The sequence below is a fragment of the Trachurus japonicus genome, chromosome 4 (assembly GCF_045865225.1).
Source record: "Trachurus japonicus isolate A0001 chromosome 4, Traja_1.0".
Taxonomy (NCBI): domain Eukaryota; kingdom Metazoa; phylum Chordata; class Actinopteri; order Carangiformes; family Carangidae; genus Trachurus; species Trachurus japonicus.
Genome location: NC_140910.1, coordinates 16416003 through 16441938, shown reverse-complemented (window position 1 = coordinate 16441938; position 25936 = coordinate 16416003). Strand labels below are relative to the sequence as shown.

Below are 25936 nucleotides of genomic sequence, written 5' to 3'. Positions count from 1 at the left end.
GTTGTACAACCATACCTCTTTGTACAACTGCAAGTTCACTTCACCCCACACCAAAATTACTGACAGCGTCAGTTGCTAGTGGTTACTTGGTCAGACTGACATGATGACAGTTTTACATCATCACAGTTTAACAGAAACCCCGGTCCTCACCTCCGGTTGGTTTCAAGTCAACTCTTTGAAGCAGTGCTGAGGTGTTTCAGTTCAGATTCAGGCTAACATCAAACTGCAGCACAGGCCAAAGGAAGACGACCCAGGTTAATGCTGTGTGTGATGCAGAATAGTGATCTACAGTTGCATGTGCATGAGAGAGACAGCAGCTGGGTAGCGTTTGTTCTAAAGATGGATCGTGTAGTGTGGCTTTGCATCAGTAATGCATGCTGTGTAAACTGTAAGCCCCCTTTGGGGAAACAGGAACCTGGTTTAAATCACTGTATGGCAGGCAGACTGCAATGCTTTGGTAACCTGATCCAGGGTCGAGTCCCGTAAGCCTACAGTTTATCACTTTTACCATTTGAGCAGAGACGGTTTATTTTCTCAACCTGAAAAATAAGAAACATTATAGTCCCAGATATGCCCAAAATAAGCAAGCCTCGGGAAGAGAGGGTCCTGAAGACGACTACATGCATTATGAAATCAAGCTTTCTGTTTCTCCATTACAAGGTTTATTTTCACTCAAACTTTCCAGTGACTGATACAACTTATTGTACTTGTGTGTTCTGTGAAAGCCATTTCACAAATGAATCTTTCAGCTTAGATAAGAGGCCAGCTCATTTAGATCGTGTGAAAAAATATCTGTGAGTGATGGTGTCAAAGATAATGTTTTGTGTCTTCCTCAACTGTTTAACCATGGCAACATTAGATGACTAAACAATAACAACACAGTACCAATTGTTTCAATCATCAAAAGCATCTTTGCTTAACAAACCATACCCATCTGAGATAAATGCAGATAACTGGTTTTCCACTCGATTGTATTGTCCAAGCCTGTGTCAGATACTGTTTCCCTTTTGTCTTCATGATGCATATTTGAGCACTGTCAATCTTCAGAGTTTCTGTTTGTAATTACTCATAAAAAGCAACAACAGGAAGTTGTACTATGAATGAATCAAATACAAAACTGCACAACAGGGATATCTTGACAAAGCCAACTCTGGAATCATTTAGGTCAGGGGAGAGAATTAGAGGAAAAATAGAGCAACTTGAGACTCATGAGCTTGTACCTTTGCCAGGCTAGCTGACCACAGTCCCAAAAACATGCAAGCCAGTAAAACGCCAAGGCATGCAATACTGCAGCGACCACAAAAGACAGCATCATCATTATCCTCCATCATGGCCTCTGTCTGGTTTAAATCTGTCCCTTTAACTCCCGAGCTGCTCTATCAACTAGTTTCAAAAGGGCAAAACACAAAGCTACAGTATCTGTGTGTGAACATGAAGCATTTTATCTCAATTTATGTCGCTGTGCAGAGAAGGCGGACGGGGAGAGAGAGAAAAAAAAAGCTTGAATAAAACGGTAGCGACAGAGAGAAAACTGAACAAAGGAAAAGAGAGGAAGGCAACGGCGAGGGAGAGGCAGAGAGTGAGAAAGGTAAACATCTAAAAGTGAGACAGAAAAAGAGGGAGGTCCCAGGGGACAATCAAAGGAGACGGAGGCTTTTGAGATAATTCTGTTTCCTGCGTGTAGAGGAGATCCTCTGTGAGGATGCCCGGCATTCCTCAGATAAGACCCAGGGTTGTCTGCTCTGCGTAGGCTTATTAGGCTGGCACTTCACTGGTTCATCGGGGGCGGAGAGGAGACACTAGAGCAGCTGAAGGGTTGAGGGCCCGTTTTAGCTCCTGTAGGCAGGAGGAGGTATTAACAGCTAACAAGCTCCTTAAACCAGACGTTTTTTTTTTTTAAAAAAAGAGGCACCACTCATCCCTGTTAACTTCATCCCACCTAACCCCCTAATTATCCAGTAAAGGAGAACAGGCTTTTCAGCAAATTAAATCCACTGTACGGCCATCAGGAAAATAAATGTAAAGTTGGTCTACACACAGAAAGGTTACTCAGCTGATTCATCAACACAAGAGATAATGAACTGAGCACAATTAACGTCCCATTCTGATGAATTAGGTTCAGTGCTTCCTCATTTATTTTGGTTTCGACCACACATGGTCATGTCCAGACTGCTGCAGTGATCTTCAATCCTCTGCTGCATGGTGGGGGGGACTATTACACTATTACACACAGTTGTCTGGGGGTCAATATCTCACTGAGCCATAAGTTATGGACAATTCCATTTGCTTCAGTTCAGACGGGCACAGTTTTAAAAGATAGTGTAGCCCACTGTAGGGCTGGGCAATATGGCAAAAAAACTTTATCACAATATATTTTTCCCATATTGATCGATTCTCGATATTTCAATTCGATATGTACTTTTTGCTGATGCTGCCAGTTCAAGCAGCATCCTGACTGAGTCCTGAAGAAACCAGAGAACGTGTTCAGTTTGGGAGGATGCCGTGAGTTCATTTTAATGTTCATTAAGGGTGAAACAGTTCACTAATACACATTTTGATTTGATTTACTTAGTTTTTTTGTTGTCGTCTTTTTTCTACCATACATCAGCTCTAAAATGTGTCCATCACGAGGCTTTAGTCTTTCTATTTATTTGAACAGGTTGTCGATAAATATTTAGCTTTTTACTCTGACAGTTTTATTGCTCTGATTCGGTAACTGCGAGCGGAGTTCATGTCAACTCAGGTGATCTGCAGGTAATTGTTTCACTTCGCCGGTGCGCGTGTCAGCGCCACACACCCTAGCCCACTGCCAAATTAGGAGGAGGGGAAAAAAACAAAAATCAGCTGCATACAAGAAGCACTTGTCCAACTTCATTATAACTGCAGCTGAAATGTGGTTATGAGAGGGAGTTGTTTGACAATCATTGACAAATTAAGCCATCCAGGTCTTACTCACTCTCTCCTCTCCTCTCCCAGCTCCTACTTCATCTTCCTCATCCACCCTCAAAGAAAAGGGCAAAAAGGCTCCACCCAGAGAGGATGAAGGAAGAGGAGGAGCCATGGTAAGTCTACAGTGCCAATTAGTGGAGAGAAAAGAAATATTTTGCCTTTATATGGCCAGTAGTTGTAGTGTTTATGATCTAACTTAGATGTGTGAAAGCCTTGAGTGTTATGCTCTTAGTCTACACTACACACAGTAAATTTTCTCCTTAATGGACCTCCCAAGGCTGACACACACTCATTCACATGTACATGGGCTGTGTAAACAGAGCAGCTAGTCAGTGCTGAAACACCACCGACTGACTATGATCTGGCAGGAAGTGAATGACCCAGTGACACATTCAGGGTCAATGAACTCCGGCTGGAAAATTCTCTCCGTTTCTCACTAATGTCAACTCTGTCTCAGTCCGCACATCTCTACACAGTTTTATGTCTCTCTCACACACACAGAGAAGGAGGTGAACCAAAAGGAAGCACGTTATGATGTCAACAGTGTGTGTGCGGAGCAGAGATATGGTGACTCCCAGCATTCCTCTGCAGCATCACAGACGACTAAATCTCATGAGTCAGGCCCACAAGCAGCTCCCAACATGGGCTGGACTAGTCTGACAATGGAAGAAGTGAGGGGGCAAAGCAGGCTGTTACAGTCCCTTGTTGAATCAAATACTGTAACAATACAAACTACAAAATACCTTTTAACAGACAGTTTACTTCTACCGATGTTTATGTAGAGAATATGCAATTATTCCGTTAGTTTGGTCGGTTTATCTGCTCAATATTTACCTAATTATACAAGTATCAGCCAGAGAGGACAAGTAGTAAAATACTGATGAAAGATTATGTGCTATGATTTAAGTGTGTATGTGATTGTGAGGATATATCTGAAATGTAAGTCAGACCAAATAAGTTATTTCGAAATGCTACTTTGAGTGTTGGGAAATTATAATGGGCAGTTTAACTATTATCTGATTTTTGAATGTCTCACAGATTAATCAACAAAGAAAATGTGGCTCTGCAAGAATACTATTAGATTTAATCAGGCAGAAGCCAATTCACACATGCACACTGGAAAAGAAAATCAGGATTCAACGTCGTCTCAAGGAGAAGACACCACAGATGTGGAAAGCTGAGTATTGATTGAACCACCAACCCCTGAGATTCATGGTAAACCACCTGAGATGCAGTCACCTCAAAGTTTCATGCATGAGACGGCATGGATCAATCAAATCCCAGAACTATTCAACACAATAAAACCACAGAAGGCATATGGCTGCAGTGTGTACAGTCAATGCGTGACTGTGTCTGACATCATCGTTACCTCGAGTCTCCTAGAGTCAGCAAGCCTTTATCTGTTTGCTTCTCACCGACTCCCTGTGCTCACATGCAGTATTTTAAAGGCATAGTAGCTTTTTTTTTTCATATAATTGTGTGAGGTGGGTAAGTAAATGGTTTATCATTTAATGAACATTTTCCTTAGCACTACATTTTAACAACCGCTAATTGCATTCAAGCATACAAGCACAGTTAAGAGTGTGCACTGTATGACCCCACAGCCTCAGGTCAGTGGAGTGAAACAGAAAGCGACAAAACAGTAGGCGCACTCTGTAGGCGGCGCACTATTTTATTCTAACAAACACTGTCCTTTACCTTTTTCCTAACAGTACAACAGCAGTGAGTGAAATCAAGGCTACACTCCCCGTCATGGGAGTGTATCCTGTGTGGTAAAGAAGATATTTCTGATTTTGACTCACAACCAGATGAGCAAGTTTGGTGCAAGAAGTGTAGCCTGGACAAATATCAGAATCGAACTATGCACTATATAGCTTGGTCCAGGACTTTGTTGACGTCAATCCTTTTTGATAGATGAATTATTCAAATCCAATCTGCCATTTTTTTTTGAAGTTCTTATATCCTTGGAAGTCTTGAGACCATGACTAGAATTTAAATAAAGCTTGGTGGGTTTAGTCTACGCTTGTTCCAGCAACATGTGCTTGTAATGATGGACCAGGCAAAGGCTTTGTGGGGCTGAGGAGGTTAACCATTTGAACATCTGTGTTCAAGTTAAATGCAATCACTTTGTTTTTACACTAGATTTCAAACATTTCAAAGTTTTCCAGATCCACCTTAACTCTTTCCAGGGTGCAGCAGCGATGTAGACCGAGCTCCGTTCCTCTTCAGCGCAGAAAGTGGAGCTGGGGTATCCATCACCACTACAACTCTGTCTGCATGACCTAATAGAGATGAGAGGGCCTGGCTCTTCGCCAAAGCAGGCTGCATTGTCCTCTGGGCACAATGAGAAGCAGAGGCAAGGGAAGTACAGATCCAGTGTGCACTCTCTGAAGCTTTCAGCTCATGTGAGTGTGTGTGTATTCTCTAAGGATTCGTAAAAGCACTAGGGACCTGTGTGATAGAGAGATTGTTTCCATTGCTGCTGAGTGGTGGTAAATCAGCCTCTGGGTTTGAGCCTCTATAGGAAGTGCAGATGCATCCAAAATGGCTGTGAATGGATCAGAGCCCCTCCCACTTCAGCCATGTGGCCTATTGAAAACTGCAGCCTTTTGTTTAACGGGACCAAAAACCTCAATCAGGGAATTAACTCATCCAGCAGACACCAACTGGGCTCAATGAGACAAACGCAGATCGAGAGAGAGAGCTGTGAAGAGAGAGTGAAGGAAAAAAGAAGAAGAAAAAAAAGGGCACTAAAAGCTCATCTCCTCCCCCCTGTCTTTAAGTCAGCTCCCAGGCTGGCCAGCCACAAACAATAAAACCAGAGCTGAGGAGCATCTGCTGCCTCCGTCTAAAGAAGAGGATAAAGGAGCGAGGAGCCGCAGGGATCCAGTCTTTGACTTGTTGATATTACCCTATTCATTCAATATGGAGCCCAAGCTCATGGTCATCATGGCTTCTTTTCTGCTGGAAATAACACACATATTAAATAGAGAAAGACATTAACAGAGATCATAAATGGGGAATGACAAAATTTCAACTTTCACAAATAGTTTCTCAATCCATAACTGAGATCAAGCTTGCCAGCTGTCTGTCACAATAAATTACCACAACTGTGATGGGCAGTGGTAGAATCAATTCTACCATGGTCATCTGAGAGCGCCGCATTGATCCACCACTCCCAATATCATGTGTCTGAGTCATGTATTGACCAACAGCAGATTGCTGTTGGTTGGGCTATCGCTCGGAGGTAGGTATGACCCCCGTATCACACATGGATCATCCCCAGTCAAGCGAGAGGGGGGAAAACTTTAACAGCTGGGGGGCTGACTCCGGATAAGTGGGACGAGCCGATTCAAAACAACTTGAAATCGTAGCTACATCATCGCCCCTCTCAGACCTCCGCGTGTCGGTCTGTTTCTGCTGTGGCTCCAGGCGATGCTACATGGGTTTCAGCCACATGCAGCTTTATGAACTCCTGCTTCATGTACATTTCACAGCAGGTCAGTAATCCAGGAGGCCCAGGTACAGCCTTACACTACTCCCCCGTGTCCCGCCACCCGTACGACTCTGCTCTAACACTGGGGTTTTAACTGCTTCCTTAACTGCACCTCTTTCCCTCCATCTCTCCTATCATACCACTGTCTTTCAAAGAACCCCCCCCCACCTTCCCCCTAACTCCCAGCTCCCCCCAACGCTGCCCTCCAATACCTCCCCTTCGACCCCCTGCTGGTCACCCCCTTCCTTTCCCCCGCCGCCTAACATTTGGCACTGCTTCTTTAACACAGTCCAGATGCCAAGTCACACTGAGTAAAGGAGAGCAGAGAAGTTCAATCTTTAGGGAATTCTGCTTACCATAAAATGGCAATGCCCTGGTGTTTTTGATTTACATATAAAGCCCTTTTTACTGTGCTGCCACCCAGTCAGTCGGACCAGACGGCAAGCGCCCGTGAGCAGAGCGGAGAAGTCATCCAAACATTCTTGGATGAATCAGAAAATATTGAATACTTAATATTTCAGCAAACTGAAACTGTTGAGGAATGCGGCGCCAGAGCAAAGTCACGTTCACATGCAAACATGTATGCAAATTCTCCTCAAATAAAATCCCAGCCTTGGAGATCTGCCTCGCAAAAAGACTCAAGTCCCAAGGTTCCTTCAGCCAGAGGTTAATGCAGGGATAACACGATGCATAGCAACGACGACGGTGACGAGAAATTTATGTTTTCAATCAGTGTGATGAGCTGAACCTCCAGATTCAAAGCAGCAGCGTCCACATGAAATACACCAGACTATTGAGGCCATAGCATGTCGGACTTAATGCAACCCAGAAGTCTCTGCTCAGTCTGATCCTCACTTGTTGGTGGCGTCACCGCTGATGGAAATAGGGAGATACGTCCTTCTTTAATATTATAGATATTTAGGTTGGAGATAAAACAACATAAACACAAGCAAGACATAACATTATCCTCAAAAAATCTAATTTAAGATTATTTAAGGCTAAAACAATTTGCTGAAGCACCTTATCATCATCAGAAAATAAATCAACCACAGTTTTTCAGTTAATCCTTCTTTAAGGCAAAAATACTAATGTCCTCTGCATTCTCTAATAATTGGTATTACTGAGTTTGGGTCAGATTCAATTTGAAACATTACGACTATGTCAACTTGGAATTTTTAAGAGTAAAATAGGCATTAATCATAATTTCCTGACATTCAGACCAAATGATTGACAGATTACTTGGAGAGTCTGTAATTGTTTCTTGCGCTTCTTTTGTCTTTGTTGTTTTCCACCTTCCCTGTAAACAAAAATGTAATGACTTTGTAAAGGTAGGTTCTTGCGAACAATGGTTGATGACCATTTTTCTCACAGTGTGGCTACTGTACTGGGATGCATTGTGCAGCTGTTGGTGTTACTGGGTCCATCCACTGCATATGCAATCATTTTAGAGAGCGATGATTAAAGGACAGTCTCCATTTAAGGAAACACTTCCTCCCAGAGTGTGATAAAACACACACACACACACACACACACACACACACAAACATACAGTGCACCATCTGGACATGTGGGGCAGCTGCAGGCAGAAATCAGGAAGACGAGAAAAGGAAGCAAGGGGAAGGAGGCAGACAGAGGGGATTATTGTACACGCTCACTCATGTGGGCTAGCCTGCTCCAAAAACACTTCCCCAAACACATGACTCCATTGTAACACCAGAATAGTCACTGCACCAAGTTCATACTTATTTAAAATCCCCTGCCACTGCCACCGATTACACGTGCCACACATATACTGAGACACTACTTTGATCCCTTATAAAATAAAATTGCCCACACAGATGGATACAATGTAAAAAACCTGTGTCGTAAACACCAACATCAAAACACAAACAAACACTACCCCCAACCTACTGGGAATAAACTCAGTGTGTGTAATGTTACACTTTATACATGCTTGAGCCTCAGTTGGAACTTAAAAGCAGGACAGAGAGCAGCAGGAGGGATAACTACAAAGGGCCTAAGAAGAGGGATGTATAATGAAAGGCGCAACAACGGGAGGAAAAAAAGCATAATCTAAGATTATATTTAGAGCAGATAGTGTAATCTGTTGAAAACATCTTTCCTGTGGTGCGTCCTGATGATGTTTGGGTGGGCTGGCAGATTCACACAGCAACGTGTCCATGATAAGCATCTTAAAAAGGATCATTTGTTGATTTAGGGCGACTTTGTTCTATCCATCTACATTGTTTTAAATCAAGTGAACCGGACAGTAAAAAGAGAAAAGAACAAAACAAATGATGGATGATATCATATATAAAAATGAATTATTAAGAGGAACCACACACTGCTACAGATGTTTTCTAAAAGACACAACTATTACTCCAATTACTATAACATGTGTTTTAACACTCCTCCTCTTTCACCTGAACCAGAAATTGTGAATGATTTCTGTCAGATGAAATGTAACTTACATATGGAGTCATTCATCAGTGACCAGAGTCAGACTGCACGGTAAAAATAGAGCAAAAACAAACAGAGCAGAGTCGAGCCGGGCCAACGCAGAGCATAGAGCCAAGGTCTACTGTTCCTGCTCCGTCTCTCTTTCCCTCTGCCCTCACTTCGTCTCTTTCTTTCCATCTCTTTCCCATCTGTGCCTCCCTCGTTTCTTCTCTTTTGTGCATTGATTTTTTTTCTTCTTCTTCTTTCACTTCTCTTGTCACTCTCCACAGCCCTGGCTTCAGGCATCCATTGGGTGAGACTGAGCTACAGTCTGTACGCAAGAGTTCGACTCTTATGCTGGACACAAATTGTTGTTTGTGTTCATGGCTGTATTCACATGAACACAAATATCCTGATCAGACAATACTCGAGGCTACAATGTGCGTGAAGTGGAGTTAACACCCTACCCTCTTTTGTTAAGGTGGACTTTTGACATTGTCACATTAACAATGCGTTATTAAACTTCAATTTTGAAGGGCAGAAGCGCACGTAAAACTAATAAAACAGCAAACAAACATCATGCGCTTCAAGTGAGGAGATGAAAGAGTGTATTCAGTCCAACACTGCGACAACCAGTGTCCTCTGTAACACATTGCCTTGCCTCTACCCTGGCACATATAATGGGAATGCTTTGTCACCTCCACCGCCTTGCCTGGCTGAGATTATTCACTTTTTCCTCACGTCATTTCAAAAGCTGGTAGTAAGAAAATGGTACCGACTAGAGGTCTATTTACTCAGACTTGTCCATGACTCTTAAACCAAGATGTAAACAAGTCCAGCCCAATTTGTGCAAATATACTTGTGCCTATAACACTTGGATGTTGGTGGCCAAAGCTTATTCATCCTCTTTACAGATGTTAAATCTCTTTTCTCCCCCACATTTGTTATCTCCACAGTGTGTGTGGGATAGGGTTGGGCACTAACATAATACAGTAATAAAGAATCCCGCGGTATCTTAAAAATGGCAACGGTATCAGTTTCATTACCATCAATTGCAAAGCGCTCATATAGGGGTCTGATATAATATTAAATATAATTTATTTAATGCCTAAATAATAAATGTATGTGGTTGAGTTCTCAATGTTACTCCAATAGTAGCCTATAGTTAATGTTTTCCTTTCGGGAAACATTTGATAAAGTTGATGGACGTGACGTCGTCAATGTGACAGCTCAGCAAAGACAGAGAGAGAAAAGCATATCCCAAGAAAAACACAACCTCTGCAAAAGCCTTGACTAGATTTGAGGTGCTATGTTATCATAGTTATCATCCATCCATTCCATCCATTGTCCGCCGCATTCATAGTTATCATGTGTGTCTTATATGATCCAACATTTTGGAGACTCCCGTGACCCGTCTGAGCTGTACAACATGATTTTTAATTAATATATCGTAGGCTATACCCGGGAAAATGTGGAGGAGGTCGGTCTAATGGTGTCAAATTTTGGATACCACAGCAGGGTGTTTTGATGAGTAAACACAAATATAGATTTTAGTCTCAACTTCAGTTTCCATGTCATTACACAATTTTTATCTCTGTCACCCAGAGAGGAATTCATGTTTCTTAAGAGGTAATCTTAAGATCCCTAAAATAACTTTAACTACATAAAGCAATTGAGGAATTCACAGTCAGTTACACACGGCAGAAATAGAAGAACATCTGTGGTTTGACAATAGCAAAGAATGAAGCAGTTGAGACGAGTTAGAGCAGAGGAGAGCCAATTTGAATCTTTTTGTTGGAGGCAGTGTATTAGATATCACAATAATACCAGCATGTCCAGTTTAGCTAAAAAACAGATTTCCTTAAAGCTACTTTCTGACAGTTTTGGCAGCTAATGCATAGATTCTGCTTCCTACAACTGCAGAGGGAGCTAACAGGGATCTAAACAGATAGACATATGGATAAATAATAATGATGATAGATACACTCGGCATGGCGCATCTGTCTGACCCTGGTTAGCTTCGTCTGAAGTTCCCCTCGGAGCAGAGCCACGGTGAAGCGCAACAGCAAATGTAGCCTCAGGGTGTGCCCTTTCTCTCTCTACCCATAATCCAGAGCCAAGGGACAGGATCAGTGACCACAGAGAGGATGGAGGGGGAGGCTATAGTACACACCAAAGCCATCAATTACTCAATCTGTATCCACACACACACACACAGTGCTCTTCCTGAGGGTGACCAGTACAGCTGAGGGGGTGGGTAGCGAACGAGAGAGAGACAGAGAGAGAGAGAGAGAGAGAGAGAGAGAGAGAGAGAGAGAGAGGCTCCAGTTCAGCACAATACGTCAAACTTGAAACCAGAGCTTTAAGCACAGATTGAATTTTGGATTTTTTTTTGCAGCCAGCTGGCTTAGTTGTTGAGCAGTAGTAATATCGATGCATAAAACATGCTACGCTTGAAAAAGACAAAGAGAAAGTAGCTTCCAGATGTGTCTGACAAGAGAACGAAATGTAGAATCTTGCAAAAGATGTCATAATCCGCTGTGGACAGTTCCTGTGTTGTTGTAGCCGAGATGTTGTTGTTTGGTGGTCCTCTGCAGGCTGCTGCTCATTTTGTGCTGGCGAGTTGCAGGCTCTCCCTCCCTGGGATATATCTCCAACCACAGGAGTCCCTGCTGGAACTAAAACCTATGTATCAATATCAATAGCGGAGGGTATCATTCATTTTTTTTTTAAAAAGCTGCAACCGTTTGAAATAACAGGACAGCCTCTCACTTAATGCTGCATACGTTTGCATGTGATGAAAGGCAGAGGGTTACAACCCAAAACACTGAGTAACAAAAATGTAACATGTAGATTTCCACCTAAATGCCATCTGAAATCCAGCTGCCCAGAAGTGGGTTAAAATTTTCCTTTCATGATGTTGACAGACCACTTTTCACTTCACTGTGGAAAATTCTTTAGTTGTATACTTAAGTTAAAACTTTGCTTGGCTTATAACTGTGCCCATAATCAAAATCTAAACAAGCAGGTTTGGTATAATCACAATAATCACAATCAAGCTTTGATCCCAATCATCTTGACTTGATGTGTTTGGACCTTGCAATGACGGCTGGGTGAAGACTAAGGCACAACAAACAAATGCACTGTAAGTAGGCCATCCCTAAACATTGGGACTGCTTTTTCCTCACTTGTACCCTATCATTACAGCTGGATCTATTTATAAAGCCTATAAATTCTGCTTGCCGCAATGAAAGTTACCAAGGAGTTTGTGGAATTGATGATTTTTAAAACCCTTCCACTCTCCCTCTCTCTCTCTCTGCCTCTCTTCGTCTACTCATAGAAACTTTCTCCATCTGGTCCAGTCGCTACAAAATGCAGGTCACTGCAAATCCACACTGGTTAGCAGCTTTCTGCAGAACGCATGGCTATTTTCTCTCCCCATCTTTCACCACAGAAAGGCGGACCCTGGAGCATTCCTGTCACACTATTGGACTACGAGCTGATGCACTTTTACACAAGAAAAGGTACATGCATATGTGCACTAACTGATGCCCCATTCTCCTTTCTGACCTCCTTATTTTATATTCATCCCTTCTTTTGTGTCCCTACTACACCTACAAAGCTTGTTTTACTAAGCAAAAGGTGACATTGATGGAAATTCTCCAGTTTTGGCATCCCATTCAGATCAGCTGTCAACATCTGCTGAGATAAGAAGAGATAAGAACACATACAGCTGATAGGCATATATGTGATCTTGGGCTCTGCAGCCCTGCAATTATGATACAACCACATGACCCACCTTAAAGGTTACCAAAAGGCAGTATGACATCTAGCTGAGCCCATCCTACTCTTCTTAAACAGCCATGTTGACTAACAGATCTTCCTGATGAGCCCACAGGTTAAGTAGAAATACAGGTCTATACATGTCTGACTCTTCTTACAGTTGGCAATGAGCCCTTCACTATCTCTTGTTAAGCAGCAAACTATCTTGGCACTTTTTACTGGACATTAAAAGTCCACATTTTAATATACAATATGAAAAATATCAAGTCAAACCGCATACACGTGTTTGCTTGGAGATAGTGGAGCTAGCATGCAGGTCTCTCCAGCTCAGTGAGGCTGTGCTGCTGCAGGGCCACGGGACTGCAGGTATATGCGTCAATCCACAGGTAGCCTACATCATCTTAGCCCAGTTCCCCAGCTGCATTTAGAGACAACTGAACACATGCTGCAAAGGGACTCATTAAAAACGGTGTGCAGCCACAGGACACCACAGCTCAACCTGTTCTTCTGTCCTTATTCTGTCACACACGGTGGCCCAAGAGCAGCCGAACACTGGACGCACAAGAACAAGGTCGGGAAAAAAAATATCTATATTCAGGGTTTTAAACTAGTTCAAAGGATAAAACAGGGGCAATTTGCATCTATTCTTTGTGTTTTTGTAATCATTTCAAGTAGCAGACACAGTACCAATTTGACCTACTTTCTCCTCACCTATGATTCATCAAACGTTTGTGAGAAACTAATCAGTTTCCATGTAATGCAGAAAATCCCCATTGAGCCATGAAAAACAAATTAAGACAGATACTATACAGAGTTGTTGGGAGAATTGTTGCAACCTCCACAAATCTACAGCGAGACACCAGCACCCACACCTCTGAAGTCATCTGCTAAAAATAAAGTGTGTTTATATAGCTAAACCACAAGAGACCTTGACAATTCACATGACATCAAGGTAAAAAAAAAAAAAAGCCAAAAGTCATTTCATACTGTAAGCAAGTGTTCATGCCTTTAAAACACACTTTACTTTTTTTTTTTTTTTTTTTTAACTTGCTAGCCACGATTGTGGTGTCACTGCAGAGAGCAGCTCGCTTGATCAGCATCGAAATAGGAGAAAACAACACTTCCTCTCATGTGGTTCAGGTTAATGATCTAAAACAGCAACCAGCATGAATTCACATCACATTACAAACACTGAGATATTACAGTGGATAGGAAACTGTCTTTAGAGATACGACCAATACTCTTATGGAAATGTAAAACACACAAAGCCTGTCTGTAATTTGGCTGACATTGCGTGTTATCTGTGGGGAAATTCATATTTAATAACACACAAGGTAAGCTGTAGAGGCTGAATCTCAACACAGTGAAGCTCAATATCAAAGCTCGGACTCCGAAAACCCTCAAATCACTCCTCTGAGAAATATTGGCCCAGCTATGATTGAGGCAATTATCTTTTCATCCGCAGTTTCACACAACTGCATCCGCCAGGATGTGTAGACCAATTACAACTCAACGCTGAGCTGGGGATGTAATTGGTCTCCCCTCCCCCTCCCCGTCTTGTCCTCAACCACTGTCTGCCCTGCAGTGGGGCTTGCAGAGTACAAACCATTAGCGGGAAGCCATATGGCCCTTTTCGTTCAAACATGGCAGAGAGCCTTTCTGTGGACTGACTGTCCGAGCGTTTTAGAGGCGTATGGGACTGAATGGGCTGTGTTGCAATATCTTTTGAGGGCTGCTCTGTTTGCATTTGAAGATATCAGGACAGGTCTGCTCGGTGGGGGTGGGGGGGTAAAAACACACCCGCTCCAGTTCAGATGCCATTCCTACAAGTCTGTGTGTTCATCATTGAATAACATCTGTATTCATGCCTTTACCCCCTTTTAAAATTTCTGAATAGTAACTGTAATTGTAACTGTGAGACAGGAGGCATTTTAATGAATGAAGATTTGACTCTAAAGATTTCTCGGAGGGATTGGGATGTTAATTAGATCTTGAATATGACAGATGGGGACCTTCATTGTATTAACTATGATGATGCTTGATCCGCAGCACAGTGTAGCTGCAGGTCCCTCACAATCAGACGTATAGTTGCTGCACACAAACACACACACACACACACACACACACACACACACACACGACAACACCTCCTTTGTCACTCAGTGTATCGATTACCACGGAGGAAGGTGGTTATTTCTGTAAATCAAATTACTTGTACTGTAACTGATTACATGACATACAGTGTTTCGATAGTATCATCTAATGATGCTCTATTATTAGCTCGACTAAAATTTCTGGTACAACCAATAAACATTCAAGGCCATATTGCGAAAATTGAAATCCAATCGACATTCTGCTCAAGCTCAAAACCCTTTGTTTAAAAGCTGTCAAAATGTGCTCCTCTTTTTAAAGCATTTATAATTAATTCAGCAGCTTCCTAATTGAGTGATGGGCTAGTACTACACTGGCTGCATCAGATACACCTCTTGTTTTTACATTTACAATACATACATATTTATTTATTTGAAATCTCTACATATTTTTTATTAATTTTTAAATATTAGCATTTTATCTCAATAGCTTCCAGGCCATGTGATCAATTGACTCAAAATCAGGGACCTTGGGTTTTTATTATGATTAGGCTATTTGTTATTAGGGTGGCAAAGACAGTAGCATAATGCCAAGATTATTATAGTTTATTGGAAATCATTAAAATTCTACATTAACCAAAAGAGGAAAAAAACATTATCATGAAATTGAAATGATGCAGTCCAAAACTAACAGAAAAACTGATAAATTATCAGAAACAAACAGGTACAATGCTACTGGGGCGCATCTTCACGTTTAACTAGTAACTTCTCTGCAGAACGACAATGAAACTTAACAGAAAACATTTATTCCAGCCCAAAAGTCCCACCTACTCCTGTTTAGCAGACAACAACAGACAACACGTGTGTTGTACATCCCGTAACCATTCACTCAGAGATGTTTGTCCCACTCTTTAGTTAGACAACGTGCTGCAGTATTCCTGAAGGTCTGGGTCATAACATATGGTTGGCAGAGCCATGGAGCTGCTGCCAGTGTGACAGGAGGAAGTGTAAATACATTACTGCAGCATGATGAAATCATTTTGAGTTGGGCCACCAGAAGAATAAAACTGTATTCAAACCCGAGTGAATGAGAGAAATGGAAAGAGGGAAGCAGAGAGGGTGAGGAACTTCTAAATGAAGTGCATGTGTGTGTAATTTTAATGCTCCTATGTATGATTGCTTTTTTCCACCACCCAGTCATTAGTCATGTAGCGAGAGCTTGGTCCTGGAGCTTGGGTGGTTGACTGTCAAGGTTTGGCTACTGTATTGAGGAGGCAGCTAAAAAAATGAACACAATTTTGATAATTTACATTCACCATGTAGTAATAATGATTGACAAAGGAAAATCCTTTTAAATATTGTGATAGCGATCTCAAATGTTTATCCTAGTTGTAATTGTTGATTGTTTTGCACAATCACAATGTAAACCAGGGGAAGATGATACCAATGATACTGACAGGAAAGGTACGTAGAAGTAGTCTCTGCTGATTATACCAAGGAAGTTATCAGTTATACACAAAGTAGCTGTCAAGTCTGTGAAAAAAATTAGATGATATGAGGGCCTAAAGTACAGAAAATATCTATCCTATAATCTTTTTAACAATGTCACCCAATTCTAATTAGATGTGTTGCTTTTACATTTATATATTTTACTACTTCACATCACTGGCTGCATGTCATCCATAAACAGAGCCCAGATGAAGAACACATAATAACAGCTACCACACACACTGGTAATTTGGATAAACTCAAGTTACAGTAGCCTCCTCTTCTAGACACTTGTGGATGGATTCATATCAAGGACTTTAGAGTCTGCTCAAAGTCAACAATGTATTGCTCTCTCTGAAACCAAGGTGAGCCTTGTTGGCTCCAACAACAACACCATCACACAGCTGCTGCTGCAGGCCTGGGGACACTGCTGCAACAAGTCAGCCTGCATTCTCAACCCATTCACACACTGGATGCAACTATGCTGCTACTAGTGTGTGTGTGTGTGTGTGTGTGTGTGTGTGTGTGTGTGTGTGTGTGTGTGTGTGTGTGTGTGTGTGTGTGTGTGTCAGTGGCCAAACAGGCGACCTGCTGTTATCACCTATTATCGTTACAGACAGACAGACAGGGTGTCTGTGCTGGTTCCTCTGTCTTAAAGCAGGACGTGAAACACACACATTTCAATAGAGAAAGCAGCAGCAGCAGCAGCTCCTCTCTGACTGACTGCTCAACTTCAGCTCAGTCTCTACCTACATGTGTGGTAGGCAGCGATAAAAATACAAATTAAAAAATCATTAAAACAACGTCGACAACAACTAATTCAATTGTGGATACAAAGTCATAACCACAGACGTGTAAACTTCTGCTTTTAAAAAAAAAAAGACAAAAAAGAAGAACAAGCCGAAGTGTTTAGGTAAATAAAGTGTTTTTCGTACCTTTCCCGGCTGATTTTCTCATTGTCTTCTCGGTGTAATAATCCTGCTCTGGGTCCCCGCGATTCAACCGACTGGAGAGCAGCAGCAACAACAACTACTACTTAAAAAAAACAAAGGATGATCAAATCGTAACTTCTTCAGTTAGAGGCTTTTTGATGAAAAACCAGGACTGACTTGAACCAAGCAGGCTAGCAGCGGTGGTGTCCCAGACAGACAAAGCTCAGAGTTGAGTCAGTCTGAAGGTTTCAAACCGGGGCGGAAAGAAAATCAAACGAACCGAGAAAAAAAAAAAAAGAAACAACCAACCGTAGCCTACCGATACCCTTATATCAAATAAAGAAACGCAGACTCTGAGATAAAATGAGCTCCCAACCCAAAACTCCCCCCTTTTCCTGACAGCCTGTGTTGGTTTCGGACCCGGCTAACCTGCTAGCCTGTCGCTACTTCCTTTCTCTGAGCCTTAATAACAGCAGCAGCAGCAGCAGCAGCAGCAGTGTGAGCGCTGAAAAAAAAGTTGAGGAAAGAGGCTGAAGCCATATTCTCCCTATACAATGAAGGCACCCTGTTGCTCTGAGGACACTTGTTAGAGAGCAGCGCCCCCTGCAGGACTCACGTGGCGGTTACCACAGGAGGAGGAGGAGGAGGAGGAGAAGGAGAAGGAGAAGGAGGAGGCGCCAAATCATTGCTCCAGTTTATACAGAGGTGATTTTTTTTTTCTACTATTTTTAACAAAATTATGTACAAACAACATGGCTTTGCATCTCTTTTAACGTTTCAAATTATGGGGTGCCGTTTGTAAAGCTGCTGATGCTGAAAATAACAGCAATATTTTTGTCACATTTAGCGTCAAACCATGTTTAAAAAAGTGGTGTGAATTTCTGAAAGTCACTTTTTAGCACATTTAACACAATATTTGTTAAATTTGAAATTTAACAAATAGTTAAATCTAAATATTAAATGTTACACCTAAATGTTAAATATAAATACTAAATATAAATCTAAATGTTAAATGTTACACCTAAATGTTAAATATAAATACTAAATATAAATCTAAATGTTAAATCTAAATCTAACTAAATATTAAATCTAAATGTTACATCTAAATCTAAATATTAAATCTAAATCTTAAATGTTGAATCTAAATCTAAATCTAAATCTTAAATCTAAATGTTAAAGCAGAAGTAAGAGATCCGGTCGTTTTGGCTAGAGCACTGGAAAAGAGAGTGGTAAGGGTTTTGCGCCCCGAGTGGCAGGATATGGGTATTGCAAAAGCACCCAGAAAACTCACTCCAATGTATGTGTGTTGCCCGCTTGCTTGTAAATTGATGAAAACGGCCGTGTTTTTGTTTTTAGGTGTCTTGGTCATATCAAATTATACTTATAATTTGTTTATTACAAAATGTAGTTTGAAACATTAATGTAGACAACTATTTTTTTATTTATTTATTTTTTACTCGCCTATGTGTTAATGTTTATCTGTAAAGGGTCCTCAATGATGCTATTAACGTGGGTGATCTATAAATGTCCTTAAATTATTGAAAAGACCACACTTGCTCATTCACCAACAATGCAGAGATGTCAGTTCTTGGGCGCTTTTGCAATAGGCTACCCATATTCCGCCATCAGGAGGCGCTTCCATTGGACCAATACATGTCGTTACTCTCTTTTGGTATGATTTTAGATGTATTGTATTTAGATGTATTGTACATTTTATAGTGTTGTATGTAATTTTGATGTCTTTCTTCTTACCTTCTTTTTTTTTTTTACTAAAAGCCTAACTAGGGACAGGAGTTGGAAACTAGCATTAGCTATAATCTCTGTATGCAGAACATCAGTCACATTGACTTGTTTGTAACGAGTGGAAGTGTCACTATGTTAACCTGCATTGTCCCTATCAAATAAACTGAATTAAATTAAATTAAATTTCCAATGCTCTAGTTTTGGCTAACTTCCTGTCAGCAGATGGAGTTAGCAGTCCCCGCCCTCGTCCCTACGTCACCACATTCACACGCATCCCTTGGCTGCACACACAGAGAGGACCGCCCCTTTATGCCGTTCTCTCTCCTCATTGGATAAAGGTTGTAGGATACACGGAAAGTTTTCTCCTCGGCTTACAGCAGAGCAGAGCGACTGACAGACCCGTGTTTCAGACCAAACACTGATTGCTGTCGGAAGATATAACTATTTAAGACTTATAGGCTATTAACACAAACATTCCGCTTACTTCTGCTTTAAATGTTCGGCTAAATAGGCAACGGTGCTTCGTGACCCGTTTAGGTGTTTCCAGGTGTTTCGTTCCTGTGTGGAGTTTAACGTGAGAACACGAGATACCGGGCACTTGCAAAAATGCAAGAGAAAAGCTGTCATGATAACCAGTGCTGGTCGCAATGCATTGGCTGTGTTTTTAAAATATGGCTGCCATGTAAAATGAGGGCATTCATTTTTTTATTTTTTTTATTTTTTCAAAACACCAATCCTATACAGTGTGCCTTGGGATGTTTTTTGAAGACTTGCACATCTGTGTCAAGTTTTAAACTTCTGTGGGGGAAAACCACAACTGCAATGAGCACACATGTGGATAATCACCAAGAAAACCCAGCAGCACTTCCACTTTTTTGGTTTAAAGTAAAAACAATCCTGTCATGTTTCATGATTTAAGTGAGTTTTTTTTTTTTTTTTCATCTTCCAGCAGGCTCACGGTGATGTGTTCCCCTGAAACAGGAAAATGACTGTAATACTGCTTTGCAGCCACCAGATGTTGACTGCTCACTGCCAGTCAAATCAGTCGTCCTGAGACTGAGGACAAGTGATTTGACTGCAAGTCTGGACCAACCTCCAAACACCACAACAACTTGGTTGGTTCAAATTTTGCACCTGTTGGCCAGACGGTGTCACCATAATACTGTAATATATTGTTCTTATGCCCAGTCATCTCTCAAACATATTTTAATCATCATCATTCTTAAACTCAACTAAAATCAAACCAGCTCTCCCAAAACAAAACAAAAAAGCTCACAATTGCAATCACATCTTTATACAGCCCATTTTACAGTAACTGTCTCAGTTGTCCCTTTATTGCACAGTTCTGTTATACTGTATGCTGCTGTTTGTCAACAACACACAATGGAAATTGAGAGATTCACAACAGGAAGGGAGGTGGTTGCTTAGTGTTTTAAGTTCCACAAATATTTTTTTTTTCGTGCAATCAATCAAGTGGCTGTGAGCAATATGAAAGGGCTGATGGTGCAGTGGATGTACAGGCAATCTGCTTGCAAATGTGAAGCCATACTAACTTGCTGGAAATATTTGGTTGCAACAACAACCTGCAAACTGTTTGCTCCCCATGAGACATAGATTGAACTTGAGCAGCAACTACCAACTACCATATTTTCCAAAAGTCTAGATAACCCCAGACTTTGTTTGACTTAATTGTTATACCACATGATTAATAGTTTTTTTAGAATATTTAGTGTGGAAGTAAAGTTGGCAAGAACACGTTTCCAAATGCAAAGTGGCAACATATTCTCCAGATCTTCACCCAGCAAGAACATTTAGATTTCATCTTCATCTGATCAAATATTGCTGAATATATAAACTGATTCGATTCTTATTAAAAACAAGCATCAAAGCTGCTTAGTTTATAACGGTATATTACACATCCACTAATCCTCATCAAATTCTCTGAGCACCCACAGCCCTTCAGCACTCCAACATTGTCACAGGTGCAGAGTTCAAATACCACCTGGTTAGCTGGGACTTTTTTGGAGTGGAATTTGCATGTTGGCATATGTTTCCTTCTGCAGTCCCAAGACATAGAAAGCAGGTAAAGTGATAACTCCCACTGCCAGTATGTGAGGTGACCTGGCTGTATGCTCCCTCACCCAGTGCACACCTGGTAATATAAGCAAAACAACATAATACTGACAGTAATTTGTTAGAGATCACCGGATTGGCTTGATGGCAGAAAAACAATTCAGTTTAAAGCGTTTACCATAATTGCGCACAGTGTTGCTTATCAGTGTCAGCAGCGCACACACACACACACACACACTGTGGTTGAGACTGCGTATTTTGTGGGTCCAGTTTCCTTTGAAATTTTTTTTTTCAGTGGAAGGGCGTTTTAACAGTTGTGGGTGTTGTTAACACTTCGTTGCTTGTTGTTGATCTTTAAAATCTCACCTGTATTAAATGATTAGCTATGGTTTATTGACGCAGGAATACTCCTATCTTATATTTCAAGACTGAAAAGGAGAAGTAGTGTTAGAATTAGCAACATAGGCTTTGTGTGGGAGGCCCTTGAATGTTACGCTTCAGTACATTTACTCATAATGTAGGTCAAATGTCTCAGTTCTATCGCCTTTTTTGTTCATGCAGATTTCCATACACACCCTTGTCTTACACTTGAATGGAGACAACAGGCAAGGTTAAATTAACTGCTTTCTAAAGCCACAGAAAGATATTTGTGATGGACAAAGATGGAGGATGATAAATAATACCTACATGCAGTTTTTCATATTACTAGAATAATATTTGCCTTGAGCATGAAAAGCATTATTTTCTTATGAAAACATTTGGGGGCATTGGCATGATTATACTTATATTTGTCATATTTTTATAAAGATTTGATTTGACCTTTTAGACCACACTGGCAGAGTTCTGAGGCATTTGATAAATGATAATTACAGTACAGTCATACAATTAAGTCCTACTTTGCTGGAACCTTGAAATATATAATCATAGCCTTTGAAAACTGTACTCTGAAGGGCAAATGTGTTCAGCCACAAGCTCTGGTTTTGCTCATATTTGAAATGTGGTTTCTTGATTTTGGGGTCTGGTATCACTTTCTGACGCTTGCAGGGCGAACCATATGCTGGTTCTCTGTATATCATGTGTTTATGGTTAACCTGAAAATGGTCACGACTTTACTGACACTGCCTGTATGGCATGTGCTGGCACATGGTTGGAGGTTTGTTGAAGTCAAGTGCGCCCTGGTGATAATACTGTGAATCCTGTCTATACGTAAACCACAGCTGTGATGGAGCATGTGTGAAACCTAGTCAGGGAGTGGTCCTCTCTATCTGATTGGGAGTTCCTGTTTTTCTCGGTTTTTCTCTCTGTAGTCTGCAAAAAATTGAGAAAAAAAAACAAGAAACAAATTCTAATTTGAGGCTTTTGAAACATAGTCTTGGCCTGGTGCCATGGTCTTGTAAGTCCTAGTGAAGTTTCTTGCCACATATCCTTAAAAAATATATTGAGTCATGTTGCTTTACAACTCGCCTAGTGTGGCACATGTTTTGAAAGAGCCTTTCCCGTATAAGTTGTCATAGGGCAACTTGAGCAATAACATTTAATGTGTGGTAGAAGTAGTGCAGTACTATCTGCATGATGATGTTTGAAAACATGATGTTCTTGATGCACCAGAAAAATGGTTAAAAACAAACAAAAAAAACCCCAAAACAAGACTTTGACATTTCATGGGTGGATGTTCTGAAATAACCGGTAAATAATTGTCAAGCAACATTGTCAAACACCGTCTCTTTGACTGTGAAATTCCAAAATTATAGTGATTATGTGAAATTCTCACAGTTGCCTTTGCTCTTAAGGTGATGGAACAACCATGATGGCAATAGTGTCAGTGTTGCATATCACATGTGTGTGTTTTTGTGTCTCTGGGTATATGGGTGTGGGTGTGGTGTGGTGTGACATACCCCAACTTCCCTATCAAAATGCGCAGCAAAGTCTCTCATCAACTACAACTGTGCTCTTCTCATACACTCAGCATCCCCATCAGCAGCCAAAGTAAGTATTCCTCACAGCAACACACTCACTTCACTCGTAAGTACTATAAAATGGATTCTGGCAACATTTTTACAAACATAAAATTAGAATAAAATGCAGTAAAATATTAGCAATTTTGCAAAGATTTCAGAATTCGTGCGTAATTCCTATGGTATGTCCAGCAGTGCCCGATGTGCAAAAATGAATGTAGGCTATAGATTTTTTTTATTTATTTATTTTTTTTCCCTTCATCAATTTTTATTTAAAACATTATAAACGTTGTAAAAAAGCTTTATCTTTCTCAGGTCTGTTTTAATAATTTGATTTTGATCGATTTCACTGAAGAGGGTTAAAGGGGAAAATATAGGAAACTTAACTTTTGCTATTTTGTAACTATGTATTATAGTATGCAGATTTTATTAACATCATTGGTTGGGAATCTAAAAAGGCATTTTCCAACGTTTTTATGAGTTTTTCTATCACGTGGCGATTTAAATGATTTAAATGGCCTTGGCAGCTGCTTACGCATCCTGTGTTAACCACAGCAGGGTGGAGTGTCGTGGCACATGAGGGAGGCATTTAAATGAAGCCTTTTAAACTGATCGAAGCAACGTAATGAAGAAGCTCACAGTGTAGTGAGTGACACAGTGACTTTTTCCTTTTATTGATTTGATTTTCATATTGATGCAATATTGACATTATCCTCATTTCTTCCTCCTTTGTGTGTTCAGGTGTTTGTTGAGGACAGGCAGAGAGCTCCAGTGGTTAGAGTGTGTTGGTAGCCTGTTTGGACACAGGAGTGCCACACTAATTCCCGCGAAGCTTGCACCGGCTCGGTTCAGCCTGTTCCCACCAACACCCTTGATCTTGACCATCTAAGACATTGCTATGGATGTCATCTCCTCCCTCACCTCCTCCTCCTCCTGCCCCCACTTGTACCGCTTAAACAGTCACCCCGGCAATGCCACCACATCGGATGCCTCTACCACAGCCAATGGGATCAACCAAGTGATCCTATGGCATTACAACCACACCGGCCGCCTGCAGAACCGGACCATCTCAAACACCCAGACTCCCATCAGTTTCACCGTGGCTTTTTTCCTATTCTTCAGCATTTTCATCATTCTGGAGAATTTCCTGGTGCTGGTGGCCGTCATTTCCCGAATTCGCCACAGCCGGCGTTGGGTTTACGTCTGCATTGCCAACATCACGCTCAGTGATCTCCTGACAGGTGCTGCCTACCTGGTCAACATCTGCATGTCTGGCAGCCAGACATTTCGCCTCACCCCTGCTCTGTGGCTCTTCAGGGAAGGGATGCTCTTTGTGGCCCTTGCAGCATCCATATTCAGTTTGCTGCTGATTGCTGTCGAGCGTTACACCACCATGATGCAGCCATTGCAACAGAAATCAACCAGGAAGACCTACTACAGGATCTACGGCTTGGTTGCACTCTGCTGGGCTTTTGCGCTTGTGATTGGCTTCCTCCCCTTGCTGGGCTGGAACTGCGTGTGCAGCGTGGATGGATGCTCTACCCTCCTCCCTCTCTACTCCAAAACCTACATCTTTTTCTCTCTCCTCATCTTCTTCCTCATCCTGCTGGCTATCGGGGTGCTCTATGGTGCCATCTACTGCCACGTACACAAGAGTGCACGGCTGGCCCCCCAACGCTCCCGCAAGCGCTCCCTGGCTCTGCTTAAAACTGTGATCACTATCGTTGGGGTCTTTATGCTCTGCTGGGGGCCACTCTTCCTGCTGTTACTGGTGGATTTCTTCTGTGTTTCCCGTCAATGTGCACTGCTCTTCAGCGCTGACTATTTCATCTCTCTGGCTGTCCTCAATTCGGGCCTGAACCCCATCATCTACGCCCTGGGCAGCAGTGACATGAGGAAGGCTATTGCTGAGTTGCTGTGCTGCTGCTGTCTGAAGGCCGGCCTGTGTAATCCAGACACATTCACATCCAAGGACACCAGCAGCACCTCCGAGAGCAGACGGGACAGTCTGAGGAACAGCTTTAACAGGGTTAGAAATCTTAGCGTGGCCTCCCCACCATCAACCCCAAGCAAGTCGCGCCGGGCGCCCAAGAAGTACAGGTTGAGCTCCACAACCAGCTGCTTGTCAGTTTCAAGTGGTTAAACCACAATGTCCCCTCCCAAGCAAACAAGACCTGTGTGCACCGATACACGTCTAACCGTTTCCTTTAAGGTCTGGTTTGAATGTTTACTGCTTTGCCAGCAGATATTGCACTGGAGATTATGCACTGTCAATAAATCTGATAAATAGCCTATAACAAGTTACTGTATCTTTCCAAATGTATCACAAGTGGACTGATTTAAATCGCATTACTAGACATCCATTTCATCTTTGGATTTTCTACATTTACTGTATTGATCTGTTGTTGCACTGTACTTTTTTCAATATATATCTTTTTGAGCATTATACGGAGAATTATTTACAAGCCTAATTATCATGACAGAAGTTAATGTTTAATGTGCAGAATGAGAAGATATGTACATATGTGTATTACATTATATTTTAACATTTTGTATTGAGCCTATATACTGTACTGTCAAGCGATGAAAATATAAATAAAGTTTATTTTACATTATGTGTGTGTGCGGCCTGTTCTCATTTAGTACCCCAGCTCTCCTCTGGAGGGAGACACGTCACTGAAGCCTTTGCTGGCTCTTGCAGATTGATCAGGTGATTTACAGCAAAATGCTTTAGAGTTATTACTATGAGGCAGCCTCCACAGAAATGCTTAGTAGCATTTAGCTACTATATTTAAACTATTTCAACTTGACATAACTCTCTTTGAAAGTGTATTATTTAAGCCTTACTAAAAACAAGATCTTTGTTCATTCATCAGTTTTATTCAGATGCTTCAAAACATGGAATTACTGTATACATGAGAGAAGAATAGTTTTATTGAGGGTTTGTCTCATGTTTTGGATTTTACAGAGTTCTCAAAAGGCCTTTTG

The 25936-nt window shown here is 41.4% G+C and overlaps 2 protein-coding genes across 7 annotated transcripts in view; one reads left to right on the top strand and one right to left on the bottom strand.

The window, feature by feature from the left end:
• myo9bl (myosin IXb-like) overlaps positions 1-17636 on the bottom strand; it is a 56823-nt gene extending 39187 nt beyond the window's left edge. For all 6 annotated transcript variants that reach the window (XM_085774366.1, XM_085774362.1, XM_085774367.1 and 3 more), the window contains exon 1: positions 17181-17636. The gene's annotated coding sequence lies outside the window, so the exon portion shown is untranslated. The remainder of the gene's footprint in view (positions 1-17180) is intronic.
• A 5278-nt stretch (positions 17637-22914) lies between these two features.
• On the top strand, positions 22915-25235 carry s1pr4 (sphingosine-1-phosphate receptor 4). The gene is made up of 2 exons (XM_085774360.1): positions 22915-22979; positions 23690-25235. Exon 2 carries the CDS (start codon positions 23847-23849, stop codon positions 25089-25091), a length of 1245 nt encoding a protein of 414 aa, XP_085630486.1. The 5' UTR covers positions 22915-22979; positions 23690-23846; the 3' UTR covers positions 25092-25235.
• Positions 25236-25936: the final 701 nt, after the last annotated feature.